At 39.1% G+C, this 24683-nt stretch overlaps 1 protein-coding gene across 2 annotated transcripts in view; it reads left to right on the top strand.

Moving 5' to 3' along the window:
* SPATA5 (spermatogenesis associated 5) overlaps positions 1 to 24683 on the top strand; it is a 205890-nt gene that overhangs the window by 34461 nt on the left and 146746 nt on the right. For both annotated transcript variants that reach the window (XM_014949867.1, XM_014949866.1), the window contains exons 11-13: positions 1713 to 1922; positions 13607 to 13660; positions 14073 to 14152. In XM_014949867.1, the coding sequence (XP_014805353.1) occupies positions 1713 to 1922; positions 13607 to 13660; positions 14073 to 14152 (344 nt within the window). The remainder of the gene's footprint in view (positions 1 to 1712; positions 1923 to 13606; positions 13661 to 14072; positions 14153 to 24683) is intronic.

Raw genomic sequence — 24683 nt, 5'->3', positions numbered from 1 at the left:
TTTTTTTTTTTTTTTTTTTTTTTTTTTTTTTTTTTTTTTTTTTTTTTTTTTTTTTTTTTTTTTTTTTTTTTTTTTTTTTTTTTTTTTTTGTTGTTTTTTTTTTTTGTTTTTTTTTTTTTTTTGTGTTTTTTTTTTTTTTTTTTTCTTTCTGTAAGGGAGTCCTGCATTTGGCAGATCCCTCTTAGTAGGCAGTGGTGATCAGCTCCACATATTTCATAGTTCCCCAGGCTTATAAAGTAATTATTTAAGAAACCAGAAGCTGCTGGTCACTCAGGAACCCGGGTCACTTTTTTTTTTCTGGAGTTCCTGTAACATGTTCCTGATGTGACAGAGATGATGTTCTGCAGGCAGCAGATCAGCAGCTCTTCACCTTCCAGTTAGCCTTTAAGCTGGGAATATTTCTGAGGAGCTGACCCATGTGTATTGATTTTTGCTGTTTGCTCTCTGCTGTCTTTGTAATTTTCTTCTATGTCAAAGTCTGACCATCAAGAAATTTTATTTGGTTACCAGTTCACTTAGACATAGGCAAAAGTGCTTTCACCACATCCAAATGCTCTTTTTCTTCCACTTCAGTAGTAGACTGAATTGCCTCTTGCAGGGAATTCCTACTTTTAGTTTCCACTGGTATCAGGAAAATAGCAATAGGGCCAAGCCAGGAGAGACACCAGGTTTCAAGTCAGGAGGAGGGCGATACATTGCCTTTTAGTAATACTCTGCTTGCCTTTCAAGTGTAGCTAACTTCCCAGAGCTAAAGGGTGATTTATGTCTAGTAAATTGTTGGAAGAATGTTTTAAGGCAGAAGATCATTTGATTTAGGTGTGTCTTGACATGTTTAATATTTGAAGTGGATGGGAATGGATGGTGACAGAACGAAGAATAGGCTGGGGGATGTGGGGAAAAGTCTCAGGCTTGTTGAGAGTGATGCGGGGAGAGGTGTAGCAGGTTTTAGGTCTGTCTGCTGTTTTGGGTAGGATGCATTAGTTCTATCCTGATGCATACCTGACAAGCCTGTCTCTTGTCTTCAGCAGAGCAAATTTAACTGCAGTTGGGTTTGAGGGTTGCTTTTTTGTGTGTGGTTGTTCTTTTTTGTAGATAATTGTGTATTTGGAGGATTGTGGGGTTTTTTTAAGCTTCTAGTCAAATCTCCAGTGCCAAAGTCCTGTGTGAGAGTGATAGTGTTGGCAGTGCAGGAACCCCCAAAACTTCTAAAACTCAGTCCTGTTCAGCTTAGTGGGTTTATGAAGCAGGGATCAGGGCCTCACTCTGCAGGTATAAATAAAAGCAGTTTGAGCTCATACAACCTTTTACTTCAGGGAAAACATCAAAGTAATTTATAAACTCTGTATCAGAATTACATTAAAAAACCAAGAGAACTGAGTTGTAACTTTGCTAGTGATCACACAAAATGTTTCTGCCTGTGTGATGATGCTGTGATTTTATGTTATTTTTACATGTTCTGTTATTGATCTTTGAAGTAGATACAAAATATTTTACCTACATCCTCCTGCATAAAGGAAGTCTAATCCCCTTTTACTTTGTGTGACTTCATTAATAATAATTACTTCTTGTTTTAAAAAAGGCTTTTTGAAGAAATGACTCATTAAAAACAACTTCATGAAATAACCAGTACATATTCTACAGAGCAATTTTTATTTTCTTTTTTAATTGTTTTGCTCCATTGTATGAATTCAGCAACATGGTCTGCTTTGCAGGTATCTTGGTCAGACATAGGAGGACTAGAAGACGTCAAGTTGAAATTGAAGCAGGCAGTTGAATGGCCTCTCAAACATCCTGACTCCTTCATCCGAATGGGGATTCAGCCTCCAAAAGGTGTGCTGCTTTATGGACCTCCTGGGTGCTCAAAAACAATGATAGCAAAAGCTCTGGCTCATGAAAGTGGCCTCAACTTCTTGGCAGTGAAGGTAGGTCATCTAGTCTTACATCTTCTTAACTCCTGTGTAATTGTTGATAGCTCACCAATGTCCTGTGCTAGAATCCAGTGGCTCTTAGTGTTTCTAATCATTATGTATGCTACAGCAAACATCTTGTAAATATCAAGTGTAAGGTTTGGGGTTTTTTTTATGAAAAGGACTAGTGCTTTTTTTGTATTCTTTTAAGAAATTTATTATTTAATTTCTCACAGCACAGAAATTATATGTTGGATGAATGGGTAAACTGTATAGTGACATCTTAATTATTGGCATTATTTAAAATAATTTTAAAATGGAAACAATTACGTTCTTGAAGCAGTAGAAATGAAATATGACTGGATTCTGGGTAGTTCTTACTGTACTGAATACTTGCATGGAAATGTTATCATCTCATCTCTTACATTCTTTTTCATTCCTCAGGAAAGTCACTTTCTTTATCTTACTGTTAATTTTTCATTGCAGATTTTTTCTTGCCCTATTTGCCTTTTTTCAGGGGAAATAGTTCTACTCCACTAGTTTTTAGAAAGTTTGCAAAACCAGTTATATCTGGAGTACTCTTGGACAAGTGGGATATTCTCTCAGCATTAAAAAATACTTTAAAGTACAGAAAAATTTTGGATTTCATTGCCTATGAATCAGTGTAATTGATTACTGTGGGCTGTATGGAAAATGCATGAATGGAACTTATTTAATAATAATACTGAGCTTCAACACATAGGAAGGGGGAAAAAAAAAAAAAGATAGCAGAGTGATTCCACATGGGGTAGTCTTGCAGCTGTGTCAGAATGCTAATGAAGTGCAAGAGAAAACATTTGTTTAAGTGTTTTAAAAGTATCTCCTTCTCAGCAGTAAGATCACGTACTCTTGTCTGTTGACCATCTCTTTACTCACAAAGCCTTCTGTGTTGTTAGTTTCTGCACAGCTTCCTCCTGTGCTGATCCCTTCAGACACTCTGTAACCGTAGCTCTGGATCCTGTCCTCTCTGGGAGCCCAGGCAGTGGCACCCAGCCTGGAGCCAGCAGCCCTGCCTTGCCCACGCTCCCCGCCATGGCGGGCTTGCCTCTGGGTCACGGTCACATCAACAAGAGCAGCCTTGGAAACCTCAGCCCTTAAGAAACGCTACCTTTACTGCCTCTTCCATAAAGACAAAGTGGTTCTTTGTATTTCGGAGTTACTGGTAAACAGGGTAACCTTTTCCTCCTGCACCGCTTAAAAGAAAACATTCCTCGTTGTCTTGCCCAAAGCTCTGATGCCTGAGAGGGTGGAGAAAAAAGGGTAGCAGTCTCGGGGAAAAAAAAAAAAAAAAAAAGGAGCTGAGGAAATAGAAAATCAGATTCTTCATAAAAATATGACCTGGACGTGTCTCGAAACTTCACCGACGGGAAAAAAAAAAAAAAAAAAAATTAAAAAAAAAAAAGGGCCAGTTAAAAATGAATGTTGTTGCTATCCTATATTCATCAGTTGTAGCTACATCACACTTTTACTGATGCAGTTAATTTTCCAGAAGTAAAACGTGGTACGTGGCTGAATAGGAGGTATATCTGAAGGTGCACTGATATGAAATGCTTTTGTGCAGTAATGCAGTGTTTCTTCATGGGGTGGTTCTGGTGATGCAAACCCCCCTGTCATTGACAAGCTGCAGCAGAAGTGGCTGGCTTGGGGAAACTGCCTTTTATTCCCCATCGGTTTAAAATCCCTTGGCCTGGAACCAGTCGAATATTCAATGTACAGATGTTTCGAGAAGCACATCTCTGGAGCGTGTCCAGCCTTGGATATGTTGACTCCACGAAGGGAACATAGCCCACTTTCTCTAACTTCACATTTGCTTCCTGGACAGAAAAGGCAACATCCATCATGTACTAAATGTGTTAAACATCATTGTCTGTAGCATTTCTTAAAGCATAACAGGCATGAATTAATTTCCACTGCATGTGCTCCTGCAATAAATCCAAAGTAGATGAATATTTAGTTTTTTAGGGTTTTGGGGGTTTTGGGGGTTTTTTTGAGAGAGGAGATTTTTTTTTTCTTGCTTATAGTCCTATTAATTTTCCTGTTCTCTACGTTATGTCTCAAATATCCGTCTCTGGAACTGATATCAGGCTTTTTGAAATGGAAGTGTGTTTCTTGATAATTTACTTTTCAGACTTGCGTTTTCTTTCCAGTCTCTCCTGCCCGAAATAAGTAATTTTGATGAAAAGTGTCTGCTGTACAGCCTGTAGGATACTCTTTCAGGATAGTTCAGGTGGCTCAGGTTCTCGTGTCCTTCTTGAGAATGGACCGCAGAGAGGAGCAATAGCCCCAGCTATGGGAGCCTGCTGCTGGATGCTGTCTCTCCCTCTGTCTGAAACCTGAGAGGAAATAGAGTATGTTACGTGCAGTGCTTACTTGGTCCAGTGATTTTTGGAAGATGGACCTATTAAGTCTTCATGCTACATTTAGGATGCATGGGCACAGTAAGTTCAGCTCTCTCAAGAAGTGCTGAATGTCTTCTACTTGTCTAAGTTGGCTGGCCTGCTTTAGTACAGTAGGTATCACCCCTGCCCCAGCCTGGCTCCAGGAAGGCTTTGCAGTGTTTTCCAGATGTGCCTATGCATGTCTGCGCAGTTTGGACAGCTGGCTCTCTTAAATGAGGTACTTTAGGTAGGTTATATGTAATCTGTTAAAAAGTGACATTTCCACGTGTCTTGGGCATGTCTGGTTGTCATAATGCAGTATGAGGCATGGTCGAAGTGGTGCAGCCTTCAGCCCATGTCTGACTTGCCTCCGGTAAGTTTCGGAAGATTGGCAAATTCTAGATGTAATTTCTGGGCAGAGGAGCTGAAGAAAATAACGTGATAACAGATGGTTGACGTTGCATCCTGTTCTCTCCTGAAATCTATTGTGAAGTTTGAATGGTTAGTGTTACAATGAATGTGGCCCTTTTGTAAACAAGCTCTTTGATATTCGGCCAAAACTTTTTATAGCTATATTTTCACCAAGATTGGTGACCTTTTGATTTTCCAGAGAAAAGCAGTTGTGTGGTTGGTTTGTTTTACAAAGCAATCTTGCATATAATTCCTAAGGGGAATTGTTTATTTTTATTCCTTCACTTGATTTTCTTTGTCTCTAATACAATATAACTGCTAAGTTTATTGGGGAGGAGGTTGTCAACTACTTTCCAGGGGATGTCTCTTCCTGCTCCTTCCCACCACCCCTTTTTCCTAAATCTCTTGCAGCGTTGAGGCTTTTCAGGGTTTTAGTGGTCATCTTGATTATTCCCCCCTCCCAAACCTCTGTTACAAGAAGACAACTGAATTGTTCTCAGCCTCTTACAGAGTTTTCAGTGTTTTGTGGTCATGGATACAAACGATTATAAGAGTCTGTGAAGGAATAAATTAGGATAATTTTTTCATTCTTCAGGACTGAACATCAGTCTTGACTTATCAATAGTTTTTGACTTTGTTGAATTCATATTTCAATCACCCTTTTACACACTTTTGTGCTTCTTCACACTTCTTTTGTACTCACCCCAAAGTTTGTAATTTTCTTCTGAAATGTATTTTGTGCGTTTCTTTTATTAATAAGAAAATTATATACAGATATTGGACGTATCAATATTAATAGGATGGGAGATATAAATTCAAGCTTTTGCCAGACTGATGACATCTCTTTGTTATGTACAATTGTCTCTGACATTTTTGCTTTAGATGTCATCTAGCTTTCTGAAACTGAACATGAAGAAAATTAAACCCTTTGTCACTGAGTTATTTCTGTGGGCTTTTTCCCCCCTCTTTTGACTGTTACGTGGTGGGTATCTCTCTGTACTGTTTTGACAGCTGAGATACATGTTGATTAGACAACTAAGATTTTATGGTGATATTATAAGAATATTTTTTGAGGAAACTTCCATATCTTGCTGTATGGCATAGATAATTGTATCTGCATTTGTCTTGCATCTTAGTGTTAGGTCCCAGGTTCTCACACTTAGTTTATTTCAATTTGTTATGACTGTCCACTCGGACTTTTTTTTTTCAACTTTATTTTTAGGAAAACCTGTATCATTGTGTTATACTAAGAATCTAATGAATACTGCTTTTGTTCATGGATTTTTCTGTTGATTTTCTGGGAGGCACCCAGCAGAGAATCTCCGGACTTTTTTCTCTTTTATTATTGTGGTATGTAGGTAACTATTAACAAATAAGAAAACCATTGTGCTTTTTTGGTTTTCACCTATTGCAAAATGAACACTGAAGTTTGCTCTTACATTGTCAGGCTGGGAGGCACCATCACAGTTCCTACCCAGATGAACTCCATCACCCAGGTGTAATGTGTTCCTTAGCTGATGGTCCCAGTAAGGGCCACAGGGACTGGAAAATTCTTTTGCCCCTTAAATTGCCCGTATGCCCAGGACGCTGCATGCTATAGAGGATGTATGTTGTTGATGGTATCCTGCATTGCATTACTTCTACTTACTCAGCCTGCTAAAACCAGAGGGAGACTTTCTGCTAATTTCAGGAAGCTTTTGCTCAGGATTATATCAACAGGAGACTTTGAGTTCTGTTTTCTGTCCAACAAGCAGATTACCTGAATTTACAACGTAAATAAGAATAATTATGTAACTTCTATATGCTTTAATGGTTTTGGAAGCATCATTTTTCCTCTTGCTGCTTAGTACTTTTTAATATTTGTCTGCTTAAAATCAAAACAAAGGCAAAAACTCATTTAGTGACAAAAAGACAGGCTAAATTTTCAGAAAATTTAGACCTCCAAAAGTTAAACCTCTTCAGCTGTGAGACACACTAATTGTTGTAAACATGATGAGGCAATAATTTAAAAACAACAACAACAAAAAAATCCCGAAGAAACCCAAACCCACCCGTGACAGTAAGTAGTGTTTAAGGACGTTAACACTGAGTAAAACAACAGCACAGATGGTGTGTACTATACTGCTCTAAAATATTATTTGCATCGGTCAGGAGCTCCAACTATGTGTGGAAAAAAACCTAAAAGGTTAGAAAATATTCCTGACATTTTATTTGTTGTTGCTTTAGAGTTCGAGCTGAAGGAATTTTTTTGTTCTTTTTTCAATTAGCGGTAATTACAAAAATATACACTGTTCTCAGAGTTCTGACTTCACCTTGGCTTGATTTAACTTCCTGTATCCCTCTGCCGATGGTTTTGTACCACTCCCTGTGCTTGACATGTGCTTAAGCTTAGTTTGTCGTCTGGGTCAATTACGTCAAAATATTTTCCAATTGAAGTTTCCTCTGCTTTTCCCTTCAGCTCTTGGCAGTGGCAGCTCAAACAGATTCATGGGACTTGGAAAGGCCAGCTGCTTTGCTTTGGGAAGAGCTGTCACTGAATTTTGGGGAGGTAGTTTAGCCTTCTGATGGGGATTTCAGTTAGCAGAAGCATGAAATAAGAAAGCTTGGTGTCTGTGACTAGTTAAGCAAAATATTTAAGACGAGAAATGAAGCAGCATTGTCATTTTATGAGAAACTTTGGCAAACACTTGATAATGTTTCCAAAAAGAACTATAGTAATGCATTTGCAGTAACTTTTAGTTAATTAGGAGATCGTGAAACTAACTGTAGTTGAAAAATGTCATATTTTTTCCAGGGGATAGAATAATTTTAGATACTTGAATGAACTCTTTTAATCTTAAAGCTATCTGCATGTTTTACTCATCTAAAAAATAAAATAAGGCATTCATCCATTCTTACCATAAGCTTCCCAAAAGTGAACGTGCAGGCAGAAAATGATTCAAAGGTAATCCCCTGTCTCTGTTTCCTTGTCCCCTCTCAATTACTTTGTAAGATTAATTTTTATTAGGGCTTCGTTTCTCTCTCTCTTTTCAGAGTTATCAAGGGTTTGTCAGCAATCAGGAGATATATATATATATCTATATATATAGTAAAAGCAGGAATTGCGGGATGGTGTGTTGCTGGAGGGGTGAAGTGTCAGCAGGGGAATAGGTTTTGCAGCGCAGATGGCTAATGTTGTGTCATCTTGCTGTATGAGTTCTGATCCCACCTGGACACAGCCCCGACGGTGGCAGGGCTGGTCCTGGGCAGCGCAGCGGATGGCAGCTGTTTGCCCGTAGCTGGCAATGGTGGGGAATAGGAACGGGTGCTGAAAATCCCCGACAAATGGGAATGACTTGCAGAGGGATTTTCTCTGTGGACAGGAGAGGTGAGCGGGATGGGTTTACTTTTAGATCTATTTCAACTCTGTCGCAATAGAATTTCTCCTCTGAGTTGGTAGTGCTGTGCCTGTGCCGGTGCAGCCCTCCGCAAGCATGAAAATCCTGGAAAATTAGAGTGGCAGCGGTGCCCGGGCGCTGAAGAGGGCCCTCTCTGAAGGCACTGGTGCGTGCAGTGAATTTAATTCACCCTTTCCAGTCAGTTTACTCCACACGACAAATACTGGCTTCTGTATTGTGTAAAGAAGCCTCAAACGGTTGTCATTAATGTTTGCTAATCAAGGAAGATGGCAAACAAGTGAGTTCTGAGGCATGCCAATAAAGAAAAGTGGGTATTATATTTGCCTTTGCAGTTTGATTATGCTGCGTTTAGCAACTTCACTGCAAGGATTGAGGATGACAATTTTTTGCCAGCCTGCTCCCTTAGATATTTTGGAGCCCACAAACACCTGTTGAAATTGAGGTTTTTAAAACACCGGACAGGTGTCAGCAAGTTTTTAAGGTCCTCTGTAATACAGCGCAGAAGGAGAGGAAGCGATTAAAGTGGTTCAGGGTGCTCAGCCTGGAGTTTACTTGGGCTGAGAACCTGGGTATAATGCCGATTAAATCATTAAACAGCATTGAAAGAGAAGTAGGCTTTATTCTTAACAAGCAAATATAATGCGTTTTCTGAGCAAATATTTTTCTATGTAGCGTAACCAATTACCAAATCACACATGTACACCCTTTGCATTAGAAATAGCCTTACTGTTAAAATAAAGGAAGTCTCACTGTTTATCTTGTTAACTCTCTTTCCTGCAGCCAGCCTGAGTCATATGTTGCATTGGTTTGACTGTGGTAGGGATGGGATAGCATTTCACCGTTGAGATTACAGTATCAAAAGTAGCTAATTTTTGAGTCTCTTCCAAATCAGTTAATGTTGTTATAGCAGATCATCTCACCTGCATTGTCATGGAACTGGAAAGAATTATTTTTTTATTTATTTTCGTTTAAAAAAGGGAAGCCAAAATGCTGGTTTTAACTCCGTGAAAGATGCACTGGTAGGGGTGGGATCAAGCTTCACTCCTCTGAGCTAGCTGTCTGCTCTTCTACAGTCTGATGAGAAATTAGCACATCAGAGTGAGGTGCATTGCATCTGTGATGTAGAGACTGTCTGTCTGTCCAAATCAGTTAATATGAATGTCTAACTCGGATGCAGATGTCTGAGTGTGGGCAATGAGCATTGCCCTAGGAGCACATTGTCAACAGTTGAAAACTAATTTTGGCCCCCCTTGTCTTTTTTGTCTTTTTTTTTTTTTTTTTTTACTTTTGAGATTCACAGTACAGAGTTCAGTTTCTAGATACTTCATTTGAAGTTACATATTAATTATGACTGATGGCTTTGTTTAGTGTCTGTCTGATTATTTCTACTTTGAACATTGCAAAGAAGGAATTGTGCATTATCTATTGTAGAATAATAATCTGTAGGATGTGATAGAAATTCTCTTATTACTTGGATTTTTTAAAAATCTGAATTGCAGTCTATGGCTAACATAGTTTAGTGTGTCTGTGTTAGAGCTTAGAACCTGCATGTGAGGTTATGGCAGTATTTTTGAAGAGAGTAGACAGTGCTGTACTCTGGAGAAATCTGGACCTGTCAACAAGCACAAGCGCATAACTTGCCTGATTGTCAAAATAGTAAAAAAATTACTTAGAGAGGGAAGACACCAACTAAATTTCCTATCAATTAGAAGTCACTACCCCATCTTTTTTCAGGTGGAAAAAGTCTGCAAGTGGTTTTAAGCACCGCTTAGAAAAATTACTGATACTTTTTAACTTCAGGGATACCAGATGTTTCTCTTGCAGTTTAAAAACGCTTTGAGAACTTCTGCCATAGCCATGTGTGCACAAGCTTATCTCATGTTGCAGCCTGTATATAGGGGTTTTACCTTTTGTGCAGTTAATATTTCAAGAGCTTATTCTGATAATATTCTACATGTAAGGAATTTTCTTTTTTTTTTCAACAAAGGAGAAAAATCCACACCCAATCCAGACCATAAACAGGTGAGAGGTTTCATGATACAAGGGGAAAGTATCTTGTAAACAAGGATGGAGAAGTCTTTAAACAGAGCATACCTGGAAACTCTTTCTAGTTTGAGGCTGAATAAACAAACTCAGCAGTGCCTGAATTGGCTGATTTTATGCTATTAGTCTGGATTGTAGCTCACAAATGGTATGCTTATATGCATGGCTAAGCTACAACTGTTTCTGCCAATTTCCTGCTTCAAATCTTTTGCTGGTTTTGGAATCACTGGGCAAATAACCAGAAGGAACAGGTTTTATTTCTTCATGTCCCTTCCTATGGAAGATGGCTGGTTGTAGAAGAGAACAGAGCTATGCATCATTAAACTGGACCATTTGTTGCTAGCACCTTTTGGTCTGTATATCAACAGCTATAAACAGCTTTTAAAGGAATCATTATGCTCACCTCTGGGCCAAAAATGATGTTTGAACAAATGTCGACTTGCAGACTAAGTTGGGCTCATGTCATTTGATTTTCAAAGAATTAGAAAAGCACTGAATAAAAAAAACCTTCTGGTATTTCTTGAGTGTGGCCTCCAACATCAAAGCAGACTTCCTAAAAAGAGAAGGCGAGTTTTGAGAAAATTGGAAGCCGTGTCAGCTGTCAGCAGGTGACTTTGTGGTGGCCTGTAGATTGCTTGTCATGCAGATCTGTCTCTTGAAAGAACTGCCATCAATCTCGGCTAAAGGACAGCCCATTTGCAGACAGGGTAAGGCAGAGGTTCAGCTCAGGTGGGACTGAAGCTAACTCCTACATCCAGCTTCTTTGAACATTTTTAGGTTTTGTGTTGTGGTTTTAAGTGTTTGCATGAAATGAAATGTATACCAATTCCTCCTCTTCGGTGATTGCTTTCTCTTACTTTTGAGTCTTTTCCTTTATTGCCACTTATAATAAAAGTTACAAGCTGTTTGCAAGAAGAACCATGGTTCTGAGTGGCAGTTTCAGTGTCACCCATGAGTGGTGAACTAGGAGACCTTCAAATCCATTTTTATGAAAGTTCTCCATGAAGAGGTACAGGTCCTTAAAACATAGTGGTCTTTCACATGGAGTTGCTGCTTAATGAAGAGAAAAATGGAGAAAAACTTCATGTTAAAGCTTACAGCAAAACCATGCATTCAAAATAATTCTCTTTGGAAACATTTTAAACAGTATATATTGCTTTGATGTTGCCTTGATCATATTTTAATGTTTAATTAAAAATAAAACTCCAAGCATCTGAAATTATGTTGTACCTTAAAGCTCAAGGAGAGTAGTTTTGGTTTTAAGTATTTTTTTGCTCAGACAAAAGAAAAGAAAATGTCAGGCTATTTGATGTTGTGTCATACTACAGGAGTACACTATTGGCACTCATGCATATGATGCTGGTTTCCATGAGAATACTGATGTGAATGAAGATTACTTATGAGAATAAGGGCATGAAAGAGAAGGTCCACAGGCTCCATGAAAAAGTTAGTAAAAGAAATCTGTAATTGCGGGTAGAATCTGCAGAGGTTTCCCAGTGTGTCAGCTCAGTTTACCAGAAAGCTGAACAGAACAAGAAGACTGTGCTTAGGCCCACGCTATCAGATTCCTCATCTGCACCAAACGTGATGAATGGCGAGGGCCTGGAGCAGCTGGATGCTGTCTCTTTGAGCTGTAAGCTTGTTCTGCATATAATGCTGCGTGCTCCCTATGTTGAGTGTCCACAGTAGGAAAAGGCTTCGTGTTTCTCTCTGTTACCTTGGTTTTTTCCTTCTCTCTTTCTTTCCTGCATGCTTCAATTATGTGTTTGAATAATTCTGTTTCCACCTGAGTATCCAACAGACTCAAATTTTGAAGTTGTTGGAAGCCTGCAGGTGACACTTCAACTTTAGCTACTGCAGCAGTTGCTTTAAGGGTGGATGTTGAAAAGAAACAATGCTAATTTTATCATTTACGTTCCCTGCAGGCAAGGCATGCAGTGCTCTTCTTCTGACCTTTATATGATTGCTTTTCCTTGTGCGGTACACTAGGTCTGGCTACTGCAGTATCTCACCTGGTCCTTTGGAATAAAAAAAAAAACAGTGCCATAGCCTGGATGCTTCTTATTTTCTTTTTAGAAAAAATATGTTTTTCCCATACATATGCTCAGGTACTTTTCAATGGTGCCAGTGTCAGGGTAAAGTCAGTGCATTAACTGTTATTGTAAGAGTGAAAATGAGTGTGGAGAGGGGAGACTGCAAAAACCAGTGTGCTGCGTTTTTAGAGTAATCTGCGTTCTACCAGTCTGGGTACAAAGTCCAGACCATCTCATTCAAAGAGGGGTTGTAACAGGAGCTCTGTTGCTGCCGATGTATAAAAGTGTGTTTGCCACACGTTCTTAATTCTAGCATACCTGCTCTTTAAAGCTGCCTCACTGCTCTGAGGCGAGTGTTACCTGAAGGTACTCGCAGCTGTGAAGCATAGGAAGGTGCTTCAGTTTTCTGGCTGTGAAGAAGGATGTAGTTTCTGCTGGTGAAACTACGAGGACACCTGTTCCCTGCAAAATAGATTGAAGCCACCGGCTCTTTTCATTCAGGGCAGGGGATAATCATCGTTGGTTGTGGCTGCAGGTCAATGTTGATGCAAACCAGGCTGAAGTCAATGAGTCATTACCAATCCCATGAGAATCTTAGTCCCATTAGAAGGCATTATTTAAGCAGCCTCTGCTACAGGATATAGCAGAACAGAAAATACACTGAGAATTCTCCATTGTTTTATATTTATAATTTTAAGTACTTGTGCAAGACTTGAACGTTGACCCTGCGGTCTCCGGTCTGTTCCTAGTGGACAGGGCTGTATCAACAGGCACCGCAGCAGCTGGCACTAATAGTCGTGCTTGGCAGTCCCTGCAGATAGGAGAAGAAATGCGAATGAGCTAAGACACTGAGCAGCTTTCTCACTGGGGATGGAGTGCCTCGTGGATGGGTTTCAGGTGTGCTGCTGTGGCAGCTGCTTCTTTCTGGACCTGCAGACTGTCAAGTTCAAAGCAGCACTGTTAAACGCTGGTTTAAGTCACTGTTTTGGTGCTTGGCTAGACAGGGTGCATGTTGAGAGTGCAAGTAAATGCTTTTCTGTAGTTCATCTTTCTGGCTGATTTGCAGCCCCCTTGTTGCTGAGACAACTTTTAAGAAACCCAAGGTGTTTATTTTTTTGGTTATTCCATTTCTTATGAAAGTACTAGAAAAGTATTACGCTGAGAGGACTAACCTGTGTGCATAGTTACATGCATGGACAGTGCTATAACAAATGGAGGAGAACTTGGTACAGGTAAAAGGTAAGTCTAAAAATACACAATTAGGACTTTTCAAATGACAAATTAACAAAATTCCTTGTAAAAGAACACTAGTAATGTAGCACTGGCAGATTGCCTCAATCATTTTTTATGTAAATGTAATGTGCTTTTTAAACTTTTTTTTTTTTATAATTTTGCAGGGACCTGAACTGATGAATAAATACGTCGGTGAGTCTGAACGAGCAGTGAGAGAGGTGAGAAGGCGCAAGCTATACATAATGTGTTAAGCTTTCTTGGCATTCAATTCTTCTCTGCTTAGGTTACCATTAAAGTTTCAAAAAAATCTCCTTCTAGTCCAAGTTTAAAAAAGAAAAGAGAAAAGCAGAAGGGATATTTTGTGTTGTGTAACTTCCTCCTGCATTGGCCTAGTGATTCATGTAAAATTTAGGACCAAGTAGCAGCTTTCAATATAAGCCTGCATCATGCAGTATCGTGAATAGCTTCTAAAAGCTCTTTTTATAAAAAAAAACAACAAAAAAAAAAAAGACAAAAAGGCTTAAGTCTGTTGTGTGATGCTCTGTAGCTTTTGAGGTGTGCAAGGGATGATAGCATTCTGCAAAAATTTTCCATCCCTTAAAACTGAGTGTTTCATTGTTTTCTTTCTAGATCTTCAGGAAAGCCAGAGCGGTGTCTCCTTCAATTCTTTTCTTTGATGAAATAGATGCCTTGGCAGTTGAAAGGGGAAAGTAAGTAATCCTGTTACAAAAATCACAGACATTATTTTCTGATGAATTACTCTTACATTGTGCAATCACAAGTGTATTACCTTTCTAGAATTATTTTATTAAATATATTCATTCCACATGCAGAAGGATAGCATTTGTGACTTCTACTCAAGCATATTTAACTTGGCATAAACAGGTAAGCTGGTGGAGTTCCTCCTTTCTCATCTCATTAGCAGCAATGATTCTAATGGTTCTCATGCCCTTTGGCTGTTTTCTGTGGTTTTAGCTTGCGTTTATTTCCAGTAACTAACTCCTTTCTTTTCCCAGGGTTGTTGCACTGGCCTAAAATAGTGTTTCCATCAAGCAAACAATATGATCATATGCTATATAACATAGAATTTCCAAGGAGACTACTCATATGCCTAAATTTATACTTACATTTAAACATTTCATCAGACTGGGAAAAAGCTTCATGAAAAGATTTGTGAACACTTATGTCCTTTCATGTATGACATTAAAAGGTATTATTGTGCAAACAACTAATAATGTTCTTTTTTAATATCCTGCGTTGTGGTGATTCCGAGAGATGTTTAGCTCTTGTCGGAAGGAGGACTATAGTGGGTTTTAGTTGTTACTATGGCATTTAAGAAGTGACAGGTTCTGTAATTGGTCTGTCTTGGGGGATACCTTCTTATAAAATACTGTTACGTTTTGTGAGCATTTTTTTGTGTTGTTTTGCATGAAAAACTATCAAATATATGCAAGCAGAAAGTATTTGTCCAGTTTAAAGACACAACTTCATCATTTTTCTGGAAAAGAAGCTACCTCGGCGTCCATACAGATTCCTTTATATTGCAAAAGGGCCATCTGTACCTGCAGGAAAGGATAAAAGGTGTCATTCTGACATTTCAGCGACAAAAATAAATTGTTTATGTTATAGTAGGTGGCATCATGTGCAGCATAGAGCTGCCCTGTGATACTGCTAAGAAGTGAACACATTGTCTGTTGAAAATGCAAAATCTGATAGAAGTCTTCATCAGCATCCTTCTCATATGTAATGTATGCAACTGTGAAATTTGTAAACTTCCTAGAAATCTAGCCACTGCAGGTATGCACTGAAACACCTGCCTGCTTATCACAATAGAGAAGTTGCAAAAATGTGTGCTGGAATCAAGCCAATAGAGGCGGGGGGAATATCTCCCCCTGCTGCAATTCTTAATGTGTTTAGCTTTCAGAAACACCACTTCATCAAGATAAAACCTTTTGGAAGAATAACCCATAGTGCATTTTAATCAGCCTTTTCACACAGTGCCCTAGAGGTGTTGAAGTTTGTTTGTTTGCTTACTTTATTCGTTTAGGGAGTAAACAACCCAATTTTACCTTACCTGGAACTGTCTGTGGGGGGTAGTAGGCCTGGCACAGCTTGCTGAAGAATGTGGTATGACCTGCTGCTGCAGTAGTGTTGTGCTGGAGACATCTGGTTTTGGAGCTTTAAAAAGAACAGGGTGGGACACACAAATATTTCATTGTCAAATCTGAACCAGATGGGAGGTAAAATATGTAGCAGAGTTCTCATAAAATTCATCTGAAATTAAATGGTGTAGGAAACCAGACAAGGCACTTATTAGAAATGGCCTTTTTTTACAGGCTGACTTTGCACAGTAGGAATTTGCAAATGCATTAGAGATGCTAACGATTTGTGGCCTCTGGAGATCCATTTCCTGTACTATTACTAACCATGCTAAGTTTTCAAGGAAACACCTGTTTATATTGTCTCCCTATTCTCTCTGTTGGCTGAATTAGTTTTCTCTGCCTTGGCAGTGAAAACCACTCTGTGATACAGATTTGTAAATGTTTTCCCTCTCGGTTTAAATCCTTGTTAGGATGCTGTGGGCTTTCTGCAGAATATGCTGCATCCCAAATGTCTGGGTAGGTAACCTCTCCTGATCCTCATGGGATGTGTCCAAAGATACAGAGAAGCCTAAACTGTTAAGTTGTGAGTAGTTTTATGCCCAGTTCAGATCTGAAATACAGATGCAAAATAACATTGAGCAATTGCTTAATGCTTTTGCTCTTCAAAGAACTTTGCCAAGTATTCATTAACCCATTATTACTTGTTTAGATTTGAATAAATACAAATGTTTTGCTCCCAACCTTCTGTAGACATCACTAACAATCAGCAAACGCATACAGACTAATAGACTTTGTAATTAATTCTAATACAGGTAGGTCGAGAAAGCTAAATAATTGTCTTGTTTGCACCATTCAATGTAATGTCTCCTTTGCGTCATGTAGTGGAGTCTCTGTAACTGCACAAGCCATTGCTCCATGGCAAATGCTGTAACTGCATTCATATGTGCCACACTGTTTTATTTATTATACATTCCCAAGCCATAATTCCATAATTTTAATACATCTAATGTTTTACCTAATGTAACTGTCTCCTGTAGCAGTTTTTGGTTTAGAATTTTTTGCTTAAGAAAATATTTATTAGTTACAAGAAACAATACTTTGAAGTCAGCAAAAACGATATTAATTGACATTGTTCAGTGTCAAAATGTAGTATTTCTGAAAAGATTATTTCTTATCCAGCCTGCTTAGAAGTTCCATATGTTTTGTCTATATGAATTAAACTGGGTTTTTTTTTCTTCTTGGCTGTCCACACCCCCCCTCCCAATTTTGCATGTAGGCAGCAAACTAATATATATTAATCAAAGAATTAAAATTCTGGGCAGGACACATACCAGTCTCAAAGAGAATTTACAGAAATACAATCCTGCCCCTCTGAAGAAAAGTAGTTCAATGTAAAGAGCAGTTGCTGGATGGAGAAGGCTGGAGGTCCTTGATGCAAGAAGATGAGAGGGTGTTTCTGAATGAGTCTTCAATGTGGTAGTGAAGACAGATAATTTGAGCTGTATTCATTTCTGCCTTTTGTTCTGTTAAGCTGTGCTTCTAGCGGTCTTGGAAGATTTTTCCTTCTCTGTCTGGTTTATGTTGAGATGTTAGACGAAGTTTAGAGAGAATTGAAAATTAAAAATTAGGGGCAGAATGGACTGACTATAGAGAAAAAGGGAGGCATTCACTGTAACTGGTTCTAAAGAATAGATGATAAATCTGTGGAAGAAAAGATGGTAGGAAGTTAGAGGTGTCACAATGAGTTTTGAGTAGGAAAAATGATCGAGATAGGAAAAACTTCTGCAAATCAGAAAGGCTTTTAGTAGAGAAGTGAGTTAGTCATATGGGAGAAGCTCTAGCAACCTACCACTTGACATCTTTCAAACAAATCTGACGTTTCGTGGATTAACATGCAGCAGAGAGCAGTTGTGCACCAGGAGAGGTGAACTACGTGATGCACGGAGCCTTTTCTACCCTTCTGTGGTTCTAATTAGCGTTTGCTTCCACGTGCGGTTTAGGACCTTTTTTTCTTTCTGCTTACTTTTGAGAGATGTTGTTATGACTTTTTATAGGAAGGACTGTGCTGAAGTGAGACCTGCAGGACTGGTCCAGATACAGCAGCGCATGAGGAGGAAAGTTTGCCTCGCAGTAATCCCTTGCCTGGACAAAGCTTGAGAGGCTTTACAAATTGCACAGCTGCAAAGAGTTATGGGTATTTGTTATCCCTTGGTATTCTGACCATGTAAAACCTAATTCTTCTGGCCATTAGAGGTTGCCAAGAGGGAAATGGCTTGGTAATTAGACTTGAAAGTGATGAATGAACGTGGGTCTGTGTAAATGCAGCACAGACGGTCTGTTTGCTGAACTTAAGGAATCTCTGTGCTTTGGAAATGGGACATTGTTTATATAAGTAGGATTTTTAGGATTTTTGGGCAAGAGACATATTTGTTCCTTTTCTTGTTTTTCAGAAGCAAAGCATTTTCCTCTTCAACTGTAAATCTTTGTAATGTAAGATGGGAAATGACACTGATAAATTCCATTTTCAAAGGGGAAAAAAAAAAAAAGAAATACAAGGGACAAAATTGGTACCTTGCATTTGCCTTATGGAGACCAAAACAAGTCGGTAGATGAGTAATGCTAACATTTTCACAGTGGGGGTAGGCAAAGTGGAGTGACTTTGGTAGCAGTCCCCTGAAACTACAGTATGATGATGCTTTTCCAGGGAGGTATGTTATCCTCTATGCTGGGGGGGAAGGATAGTTATGTTCCTATGCCACAATTTAAAATGCTCAGAACCTTCGGAAAAGATGTACTGTGTTTACTTTAGGTATTAAAATATTTGCAGTCTTAACTTTAGAGGCCCTCAGGCTTCTAAATGAAGGAACTTCTCTTCTGTACTATGCCACCTCTGCTTTTACCAGCGACTGTGAGAAATTTTCTGGTTTTAAACCAAGCTTCCTGGAATATTTTAGCAAATATTTTATACTGTGCACTTTAGCATATATTACACTGTACACTTGAACTTACTGTAGCATTTTTGTATCTATGCAAATTCCCTCTGTCATCAAGGAGGTGTGTTGCATCCTAGCAATGAAACCTACGGGCTGGACCCTGCAGGGACAGAGCCAAGTGGCATTAGGTAGGATAGAGATTCTCAGCAGAAAACCACCTTGCACCGTGTAAATTACCTGTAGTAGAGCTGGAGGAGGTATTGTCGCCCTAATTTTACTCATGCAAAAGTGAAAGGAAGTGAACAAAGGGTGCATGGAAGAAATGGAATTTCCCTGAGCCATACTTGTGTTGTGAGGGACCCAATTCAAGCAGCTGGCACAGTCAGGCAAGGAGTTGTGCGTTTCTGGCTTATATTGGCACTGCTTGTCCCTGAATTGGGGAACATCAGCCGATTCCCTGCAATATCGGAGCTGTGTTTGGATGTGATAGAGAGTTGAGGCCTTCAAAAATTTTATGACTGCTGTCTGAATTCTTTAAAGTTTTGGAATTTGGTATCCAAATAGAAATATTGTCTGGGAAAAGAGCTGCGTGCCCAGTGCCAGCTTTCTATTTTAGGCCTATCAAGGAGTGGTGAAACAGCAAACTTTTGAAATAATTTAATTGTATGGTAAAGCTTGTAAGTGACTTTGCAATAGGAATTTTAACAAACAGCGTTACCCATAGGTTGTTTGTATATGTGATAAGTGCCTGCAATCCCTTTAATGTTAAAAGGAAACTTGTTAACACTTCTTGTCTAGCAAGAATCCTTTATCACAATGTGTTTTAAACCTGTATTTCTTCCTTTTCGTTTAAAAAACCCGGTAATCTGTAACACTGCCAGCCTGTATTATAATTTGGACTTTTGAAGTCAGCAGAGACTTTCATTGGCATCAGTGGAAGCAGGACTGGATCTGCACACCCTTTTCTTATAGGGGCTAATCAATTCTGGTACTGGAGATAAGCCTGTCCTGGAGTGCTTGGGAGCCCTGTGGCAAAGCTGACTGGCAGCAACGTGCTTCAGCCAAAGCCTCTGTTTTAATTCCTGCCAGAGGCCCAGTTGAAACAGGTTCTGAGATTAGAGGGGTGTGAAGTGGGCATATGTGGTGACTCCTTCAATTCCCAGTGTGGCATTGGCTTATGGAAAAAGGTCAGCTTACCCACGCTAAATGGGCCCAAGCAGGCTGCAGCTGCTTGCGGGATTATGGCTATAATGATTGATGGTCTTATTTACTTATTTATAAAAAAATTTAAATGAAATGCAAGGGGAACATAATTGCAATTAAAACTTATAAATTAAATTTATTGCAGATGAAAGTGAATCTCTTATACTTAAATATTGTTATAATGAAATGAAATCCAGTCTAGTTAGTTACTTCTAGGACTGTAATATTTCCAACTTAAACTGTACTTGCTTCGTTGGTAGACATGATGGATTACAGTTTTCAACTTGATTAACTTCCAGGAATGCGCAGAAGAGAAATGCTGAGGAAAACAGAAAGAAAGGAAATGGGAAATTTACTGTGCATCAGGTGTGCGTTTTGCGGGGTTTTTTTTTTTGCCTGTTTTTTAGGCAAAGTCAGTGTTAACAGAATAGGAGAACTCTTGACATTAGCATCCTTCCTATTTCAGCTAGACGGTGTTAGGGCCAGTTGAAAGCAAAGTCTAACATCCAGCTTTTATGGATGTGCGTCTGGAATTAGCTGCAGGCAGATGGAAATGGATGATGGATCACCATCTAGGTACCTAAGGATGTGCTGGGGGAGAGCCCTATGGAAGAAAGCCTGTTGATTCCAAACCCATCTCTAACTGGCTCCTTTCCTCTTTTTCTCTCCTTTCATTGTGTTTCATTTTTCTGGATCTACTTCACTAACTTCTAGAAGCTGCAATAATAAGAAATTTGGGCAAATAAAAGAAGATGGTTGCATGACCGCGGAGGGTGTTTCTGCAGTGGTCTGTAGGCCGTTTGTTCTTAAGTCACCTGCTGACAGCTGGGCACTGTTTCATGGTTTCACAAAACTCATCTTCTCTTTTTAGGAAGATTGCTTAGAAGTTGGAGGTCGCTCAAGGAGTACTAGGAGGTTTTTTATTTTTCTGTGCTTTTTTTAATGTCTTAAAAACCACATGGCATGAACTGCACTTAATCAGTGAATCGACAATTGGCAAAATGTCATTTTCACAGAATCTTGATGGTTGGAAGGGACCTTTGAGATCACTGAGTCCAACCACAACCACATTTTGGCCTGGAGGTGACCATAAAGCTAAATACCCAGTCTCTGGATTTCCCAGACTTCCACAGCTTTCCTCTGGAGATTTCCCTTCTGTAGTACTTGAATTTTGCTCCTGAAGAAGCATGGAACAGCTGATACAGGTGTGTAGAGAATATGGCAGCATCTAATTATAGGGTGCTGATGGAGGGAAGGGTTTAGGATTATCTTCTGTCAGAGTTTTTCTGATGACACAGGCAGGAAAAATCTCTCCTATGGAGAAAGTTTCTTATCTTAGCACTGAAGAGGGTATTTTTTCCCCCTTTTTTTTTTTTTTAATGAATAGAGAAAATATTTAACTGATAACATACAAGAGTTGTATGCTGTATATTTCTCCTAGACTTTTTAATGACATCCAAGCCTGTAGTATCTGTAGTGGTCTGAATTAATAATATGCATTGAAGTTGTACCATACATGTGCCAGAAGTGAATTTGGCCCAGTGTTTTAGTAATGATCGCTTAGGCCTCAGTATGCTTGTTATGCCTTTATGTTTTGTGAAATACCTCCTTTGTGGTGAGTACATGTACAGGAATCAGTTAGCAATTGTGGATGACAATTTTGAAGTTCAAAACAGGAATTGTGCTTGTAAGCAGAAATAAGTATGTGATGTAAAATGTACTGCGATTTTGAGAGGGAGAGGGAAAACTGCTATAGGGAAAAAATAGCGATATTATGCTGCTTATGTAAACATGCATGTCTTTGTAACCCTAGTATATTTAGTGAAGTTTGGGTTTTGAAGGCCCAGTAATATTCAAGGAAAACAAAGTTAACATCAGGGGCCACTCTGCTGTCTTTAGATGTAAGTATATTCTGACTTAATTAATGTTTCAGCAGCATATATCTGTGTGGAAGAGTCTGCTTTTTCTAAATAGCATGGCAGTGTCCATTCTGCTGGACAAATTGCCCCACTGATAGAATTTTTGAGTGAAATTCGATATCTGGGAAGATGCTGCAATTATTATCTTTTTGGTAATGCTATTGGAGTAGATTACTGTTTTGTGGTGTTGTTTTTTTTTCTCCTAATGCTGTGGAAAACCTTGAACTGCCACGGCTATATTTCACCAGAGTTTGTGAGGGAAGGAAATAAAACAGTGTGACAGTTAATTATGATCACGGCAGTTGGACTGAAAAGACGGACTTGGCAGGTGCTCCTTGCTGACAGGTTACCCTTGCAAAGCCCTGACAGAAATGTCAGACTCAATAAAAATCCCTCAGACTGTGCGAGTGAGGCGACTCTTACGTGGGAGTGTGCTGGCAGGGGGCTTTGGTGTTTCAGGAACCTTTTACCTCCGTAGTTTGTGGAGAAGTTGAGAGTTCTGCCAGAAAGGTCAATTTCAACTTATATTATTTTTTTGATAGCAACCATTTTGTCATGTCAATGAGTTTTACATTTGTTTTGATATGAAATTATTTCCAGAAATTCCAGTGAAAGAATTATTAGAGATGATAGCACATCCACAAGTATTTTTAAAACCCGTAAATTTTGATTATGATTGCAATTCTTTTGCTAGGGGGAAAAAAAATAATAAAGGCATCTTTTATCTGTATGTAAATCTTGTCTGATATGACATTTTGGAAGAGAAGGTGGGCTGTACTCCCTTCTCACAAAACCTGTGTTATAGATTTCAGCTGCGTGGAGATTAATCCCTCTGCAGTAATTTATCCTGGATACTTCTCCTGAGGTCTGCCTCTTTGACCTCGCGGATCTGCCTGAGGTAGGGTCATCTGTACAGAAATGGGGCTTTTCAGGAGAGGGGCCCTCACAGACTTCCTTCTTTTGTAGCTTCACTGTTGCTGTGAATTTAAGAGTGCTCCAAATGTTGTTGTGTTGAATATACATCTGGTTATGTCTGGAAACAAAATCTCCTTGACTTGAAGAACTATTTAAGCTAGTGAACTGTATGCACTCCATGATGCAGTGATAGAATCGGGCTGCAGTTGCTTTTACATCCTCAGGAATAAGTATAAGAGTGATTTAGGATGTTCAAGGGGAAATGTTGGTGCCCACTGAGATCTGAATCCAGATGGTTAGAACAGTTGTTGGATAAGGCCGAAGGAGATAAGAAAAAGAAAAGGTGCTATGGAGACCCTTCAGCTGCTATACTGAATTTGGAGCTGGGGCTCTCAGTCTCTCTCAATCTCTTAGTTCCATCAGACAAGGTCAGAATTAATTCAGATTAATTGTGAGGTTTTGGTACACTGTAGAATGCATGTTGTATTCTGTCAAAATGTGTGTTGGAAGTACCTTTAGTGAAATAAAATATCAAGAACAGGTTTTGTTTCCCATATTCACCTCCAATAGTCTGCTTTAATCCACAGATAGTCTTACCTGATGAGCTTTTCCTATTCAGGAGGCTTCTCTGTTGGTAAGTGAAGTGCCTGCGCTGGAGCGCATGTGTGCTTGGTCTGAGACTGGCGGGACACCTCCAGGATTAGCTTAAATATCACACAGGGGAGGATATCTGGCTCTAACTAATGTAATAAACTAGTAAGCAAATGTATTTTTTGCCTTTAAAACTCCTTCACTAAGGATTTTAAAGAAAGAGGGGTTGGCAAAAAGATTAAAATAACAAATAAGCCTACAGACTGATGTATTTCATTAGGGCAACACAAGAGATTACTTGAAATTCCCAGGCCTTTATGGAGCAGCCAGACTCCTCTTTGCTCACACGTTCTTTATTTTGAAGTGGTGGGTATTTCTGGTTAGGGCAGGGCTCGTGTATGCGCACACCCGTGCACACATGGCCCTGCGTGGATTATGTGAGCGGCTTAATTCCGACTGCCTGGATTTGCAGGCAGCGTGTTGACAGGAAATTAGTTTGTACCAGGACGTGCCTTTTGAGGACTATTTCCATGCAGTTGCGATGATGACATCAACGTGTGGAGGTCAGGTAGGGGGGGTTAAAGACAGCCCCTTGGCTGGAAATTGGTCTTGGCAGCGCCTCCGTGGGACTGGAGGGTTAATCAGAACTTGTTTCTCTGGCTGCCGTTTGCGTCAAAAGTCCGGGCAGCCTTAATGAACGTTGCCTATGTTAATTTGAAACCCTTGCTGGGAAATCATGGGAAAATGGAAAAACGCATACTTGCGTGTCACCCTTCAGATTAACGGCTCGGGCAGCGCTACAGCTCTTGGAGCACATGGTGCGGCTCTGAGCAGCTGGTAAAGAGATCTCTCACTGTAAACCTGTGCCTGCCTGTGATTTTTATAGGGTATCCTGTTAAACCAAAAGCTAATTTGCTGTAGACTCTGTGCTAAAAATGGTGCATTGTATGACAGCTTGGTGACCTGTGTAAATAAAAGCACTGAAATTGGAGATTCCTGGTGTCGTGGGTCCCAGACACCTCTTCACTTGGTATTATTTTTATTATTCATAGATTTTGTATATGTGGTTTTAAATTGTTTGGGTTTTTTTTACTCCACTTTTAACATATAATAATAAAGCCCCTAATAATGCATTGGTATCCCCCTTGATGGTTTCAGTGTTATTATGCCATTAGTCATTGCTCAACTGCAATTTTATGATTATGCCCTAATTGCATGAAAGACTTTGCAATGTGTGTTCCTCTGTAACAGTGAGGGTTTTCTTTAAAATAAACACTTCTTTAATTTTTTTTTTTTTTTTTTTTTTTTAATAGTTTCTTGTATCTTGGCTCCAGAAGTCAGATTTACACCAAGAAGAATTATACGTTAAACACTGTTATTTACCTAAATTTTTTTGCAATTGGTTTTCCTTTTTAAAATGAGGGGTTTTTTTTAAAAAAAAACCTTTTTTATTTTTTTTTTTTTTTTTTTTTTTAGTCTGAAGCTTGTAAGAGAAATGTTTATATTGGGGAAAGATGTAATATCCGCTCTAGCCACCTCTCTTCAAAACCAAATATTTCTTTGTTTCCTAAAAAAGAA

The sequence above is a fragment of the Calidris pugnax genome, unplaced genomic scaffold (assembly GCF_001431845.1).
Source record: "Calidris pugnax isolate Ruff unplaced genomic scaffold, ASM143184v1 scaffold42, whole genome shotgun sequence".
Lineage (NCBI taxonomy): Eukaryota > Metazoa > Chordata > Aves > Charadriiformes > Scolopacidae > Calidris > Calidris pugnax.
This window is presented reverse-complemented; position numbering and strand designations above follow the sequence as displayed.